The sequence below is a fragment of the Oppia nitens genome, unplaced genomic scaffold (genome assembly GCF_028296485.1).
Source record: "Oppia nitens isolate AA-2021 unplaced genomic scaffold, nextdenovo-longstitch-racon4-pilon3 scaffold14_pilon_pilon_pilon, whole genome shotgun sequence".
NCBI lineage: Eukaryota > Metazoa > Arthropoda > Arachnida > Sarcoptiformes > Oppiidae > Oppia > Oppia nitens.
The window spans coordinates 1,850,729-1,856,675 of NW_026533193.1; the positions used below are offsets into that span (position 1 = coordinate 1,850,729).

At 28.0% G+C, this 5,947-nt stretch overlaps 1 protein-coding gene across 1 annotated transcript; it reads right to left on the reverse strand.

Annotated features, from left to right (window-relative positions):
* Positions 1 to 933: 933 nt before the first annotated feature.
* LOC128962650 (putative vitellogenin receptor) lies at positions 934 to 2,487 on the reverse strand. The gene is made up of 3 exons (XM_054309049.1): positions 1,291 to 2,487; positions 1,083 to 1,195; positions 934 to 1,003 (listed from the first exon to the last, which is right to left on the reverse strand). Exons 1-3 carry the CDS (start codon positions 2,086 to 2,088, stop codon positions 934 to 936), a joined length of 981 nt encoding a protein of 326 aa, XP_054165024.1. The 5' UTR covers positions 2,089 to 2,487.
* Between the last annotated feature and the right edge of the window lie 3,460 nt (positions 2,488 to 5,947).

A 5,947-nucleotide genomic window follows, 5' to 3' on the forward strand; every position in this document is an offset into this window, starting at 1 on the left:
AAATCAATGACAGCACTAACAGTAGTAGTAATGTTTTGCTAAAACTGGACAAAGATGTCACCGATTTTAGGTTAATTGACTGGAAAAGTCAGCTAAAATCTAGTATAAATAGATGTCATCGACACGACTGTCCACATTGGTGTCTACTAAGTAGCGTCGATCCTCGGGGCTATAGTTGTTTGGTTAACGAGTTTGCAGATGAGATACAAAACGTAGGTATGGGTATGGGCTCTGCATTTTTGGGAACTGGTATAACCCGGGCAACAAACAGTGCTCCAGTAGCTATACATTGGAAAGTATGGCCATTAATATTAATTTGTTTGATTATAATATATGGAAATATTTATCATTATTAACAAATTATTTATAATTAAAAATAAAATTATTAATGATATTAATTTTGGCAATTATATTAATACCCTTAATCTATTTAATCAAATGTTAAATGATTTATGTTTTAACTATTTTTAAAAAAATAAATTAATAGAAAGTTAGTTGTTTTTATTAATTAATTAGTGGGTAAAAATTCAATAGTTATTATTTAAATATATTAAATGCTAAATATTTATTTTAGATTTTTCTCTTACTATTGTATTTATAACAATATTGCACTGCAATTGCACTTTAAATTATAAATTAACTATTAAATAATTAAATAAATATATATATATATATATAAAATTTTGTGTGTATATTATTTGTATATCAATATATATTTAATTATATCATATTTTTATTTGTAAATAATTACAAAAAAAAATTATTATTAATATTTATTTAACATTAGCTATTAATATCAGTAGATAAATTGTTACTGTAATAAACAAACAAAAAATAATTATAATTATTTATATATTGTATCCGGTTTAATTTTCCAAAAAATACATATAATACAAAAAGTAATATATAGTTAATTATTATATTATGAAATTTTCAATTATCCTCTAAACTGATGTCGGTATCAATTTTATTTTTGCGAAATTTTGCAGTAAATTTCGGAGATCTGTAAAAATATTTGTATATAAAATATATATTTTAATAAATAAAAAATTTCTAAAAAACAAATTAATCATATTTTTTACATTTTGTTTCTGTGATATATTGTAATATATGCAATACAGATGAGTAGGACAGCCACTGATACAACCGCAACAATTGTCCAATAGATGCTTATATTACGTTTGATGGGTAAGTCCTAAACAAACAAACAAACAATAATCTGTTAGTTATTGTCTCAATCAACAAAATACATGAACAATAAATGTTCAAAAAAAATAATAGCATAAATACCCTATTATTAAGACACTGACTACCCGTCCACGAATGACCCAATGAACACAAACAGGTATAACCAGCGGACACATTGAATGTCGGTACACACATATGCGAACAGTTATGATTCAGACAGCGATCAATCATAGAGTTTGGCTGTTGGCTCAGGGAGATAATCTTAAAGTAGGCTATGTTTGCTATGTTGGACACAAATATTTTGGTCAAATTTGTTGGCAGCGCTGTTTGATTTGATCCATCAATTGCTACCATCATTGACTTTATTGTATTGTCGACTTTGTTAGACCAATAAATATTACCATTCATTACACTGATGCAGGGATTAGTATTTAGCAAATAACTACTTGTTCCCGTATAGACCTGTTTGCCGGTACCATCATATTTCATACAAACTAATACTATTGTTATATCTTTATTTTGTTGTTTTAGACGGTTTAGCCAACACAATCGTTTACTATGAATATCCAGTGTCAATGATTTGGGTAAGGCATCCCTGTCCTCGCCAATCACCAGAATATCGGTATTATCCTGCGATAGTCGCATGATTTGTATGATTACATTCAAACTGATGGAAAATTCTGTCCAAAATACTAGTCCATCGTTCGGATCAACTAAAATATCTTTGACTATTGTTGAACATTTATGTCGTTTACGGGTTAGTTGAGTCCAATATGCGGGTGCGGTTATGTTGACGGCCATCAAACCAAATCGATTACCAGGTTTATCGCAAACAGGCAGATAAGCCAAATGATTGATCCAATCGACGGCCAGTGCGTCGACACGATCGTCGGCACTCATACTGAGCAATGTTTTAGGCACCGGTACCTCATCATCATCAACACTGCCAATAGCACTGGGTTTGAACGGGTCAAGTATTTTGGCATATAGTTTAACTGCTGTATAGTTTAGGGAGTACTGTAACCATACAATATAATTACCGACAATACTGTAGTCTATAATCACATCCTCACCGACAGCAGCCCAGGGATCAAGCGATTCAATAAATTCTGTATGATTATCATTGACTGGCCGTAAAGGACGGGTAGATATTTTGAACAGACGTATATTTTCATTGTTATAATTGTATAAAACTAATGGTTCATTACTGGACACTAGTTGATTGATAGCACTGGCATTATATTTGTCGGATAATGTTTTCAGTTTATTATATAAATCAATTGATTTTTCATCAATTATTGTATGATTAGTATAATTATTATTATTGTTATCTAAATAACTACTGATAACTTTTGATGTATTAATGATTGCACTGTTATTATTATTATTACCATTGTATGAATCATTTAATAAACAATTATAATTATTTAAACTATTTATTATATTGATTATTAAAATTATTGAAAACTTTTCATATAAATTCATTTTCTAAAAAAATTAATTTATAATAAAATATTTTTATAGTATAATTACTTAATTAAATGCACTAAATAAAGTAATTTTTAGTAATTTGTTATAATCATACAAATTAAAAAAATATATTTATCTAAACATTTATGATAATAATATGATTTATTAATTAATTTTTAAAAAAACTCTTTTAAGTTCATTAAACATAATGATATTTCTATCAAAAATTAATTATTTAAAGATAAATCTATTTTGTTGTGTTAAAAGTAATTAATTAAATAATAATATCTTTCATTACAGTATTTATTTATAGAATATAATATTAAATTATCATTTTGTCGTAGTTTACATTAAATATAAAAATTAGATAATACATATAAACAATTTTAATGAAATAACATTTTTTTTTATAAAAAATGTTTTTTTTGGCATAAATAATATTTTATATAAAAATTTTATCTCTATATATATATTTTTAGTAACTTTTAATAACATAACAACTTATTAAAAACATAAATTTGATTAACATAATAGTTTTAGATAGACTATATTTGTAATTAAATAAAATAATAGTAAGTAAAATGGATAAAAAATATTATGCAATAAATCACAATAATTTTAACTTGAAAAACTAACTATTTTTTAAAAATATTTTAAATTTTATTTAATTATAATAGTGAGTGTTTTAATTAATAATAATTATTAAATTGATTCATACTTATATCAATATATATATATATAGATTATTTTAATTAGTATTAAGTCCTCTAAAATCATTATTAATTGATAAGTCGTCCACAATGTTATCATTTTTTGTATTACGAAATTTGATGAAATATTTTGGATTAAATTTTCTATTTTAAAAAAATTTACTAAATTAAATAAATATAATAATTATTAGAGTCACTTACATATGAGTTTTGCGATATATTATAATATATGCAATTAATTTGAAAATAATAGCCAGTAATACAATAGTTAAGATAATCCAATGAATCTGTGAATTACTTGTTGTATTCATACAAGTAATTGTTTGATTTAAATCCTTTTTAAAAAAATATTTAATTTTTAAAAATAAATAGACAATTATAATAATAATATTAAATACAGTATAATTTCATACCATTTCTGGTGATGTTGTTATCAACTCTATTGTCTCAACAACTATAGTTGTATTTAACATCATAGTTGGCTCATAACTACAAAATATATGTTCATCTATATCTACCAAACATTGACTACCGTTCCAATAGTGTCCGATCGGACACATACACGTATATCTTTGGTTGCTATCTGGTGGTAACGGCATACACATATAGTTGCAGTTATGATTGAGACAGCGATCCGGCTGACCGTTTGGTTGTAGGGAACGGGAGATAATTTTAAAATAATTGATTCTTAACCTGGATTGTTCGGTTATTACAATTATTTGTCTATTTGTCGATAGTTGACTATCTAGTATAGGTGCCATCGATATACTATTATCTAGTCTACTGATCCAATATACGCTATCATTCATGATATCAATAATATTATTATTAGTTTCTAAATAACTACTCGTTTCTGTATAGACTTGTTTGCTGTCGGTGTCGGTGTTGTCATAATTATGACAAACTAATACATAAGTATTATTATTTTCTAACCAACACAATCGTCTACTATTGATATCAATAGTCAACGATTTACGTAATATATCCGTGTCTACGGCAATCGCTGTCCTATTCTGGCCATTCAGTAGCGATCGCATTATTTTCTGTGTCCTTAGATTACTATATTTCGGGAACTCTGACCAAAATAGATAACCGACTATTGGATCGACTTTTATGACGTCAATCACTATATGACATCCACCAGTAGTGTACACTTTAACTCTATGTGTCGGTGCCGTCAGATTAGCGGCTGTTATGCCAAAATCGTTACATTTATTGTCGCAAACAGGATAATAGGCCAAATGGTGTATCCAATCGACGGCCAGTGCATTGACATTATAATAGCTCAACGAAATTTTAATTAGCAAACATGTTGTTGTGGACAGTCCTGCTATAGCACTGGGCATTCTAGGATCCAGTAGTTTAATACACAGTGTATTGTTATTAGTTGAATAATTATTGTTAAGTATAACAATATAGTTACCGACAATACTGTAATCAATGGTAACTCTATTATTAAAATTTAGTTCAAAATATTCACTTGTATTATCCAAATAATTGGTGCTAACTGTTGTTGTACTGTTAGGTATTGATAACAATCGTATCTCATTGATATCATTTAGATAAATAATTAGGGGATCGCCACTGGATACTAGATTACTAATAGCTGTGGTATTATAATTTTCATGCGGTATCGGTCCAAATGGTTCACTACTATTGCACCATTGGTTTTGTGGTACTTTAGGACACAAACATCTAGACGTTTGTTGTTTATGTTGACCATTATCATCATCACTATTACCACCACCAACACCAGTTGGCACACATATGTGATAACATGTCTTGTTTTGACAATAATTGATTGGTTCAATACCTGCCGGCTGTTTAATGGGATTAATAATTTTGAAAAACTCTACCCATTTATAATCAATATTTATATTACTGGGCTCTAGGCTATCATCCATCAGCTGATGATTGTTGTTATCAATTGTTGTTATTAATGGCAATCTGTATATATTAAAAGCTGTCGACCAATATATGGATCCGTTAAATATGTCCATTGACTTACAATTACTGAAATATTTGGCCGACTTGTTGAGCGTTTTTCGTTTGTTTCCCATATAATCAATAGATGATAACAAATACAATACAGTATCAATCCATACAATCTGTTTGGTTGTGTAGTCAATGGCCATACATTCGGGTCGTATAATGTTTTTATAAACCAAAATTTTTAGTCCACTGCCATCCGGATTGCTTTTGACTATTAGACCCCTGTTTTTATATTGTGTCCAAACAATAAAACCATTATCGTATGGATTGACGGCTATACATGAGACAGTATAACCAACTTTATTGTGTATAAGTTGATAGCTGTGTCCAGGTTTATGGACATCCATTACATAGATATGACTATAACTTGTAAAATAAATCAAATTGTGTATCCGATCCAAGACTAACGGTCCCGTGGTTTTATTGGCCAACAATACTGTTGTTGTCGACCATTGTATTTGATACTTATTTTCGTCCTCATCATCACTAATATATTTTATATTTGCCACATGTGTTATATACATACTTTTCCATATAATATACTGATCCTCTAAATCCATGTCCATTACTGTCCAATACTGTCCGCT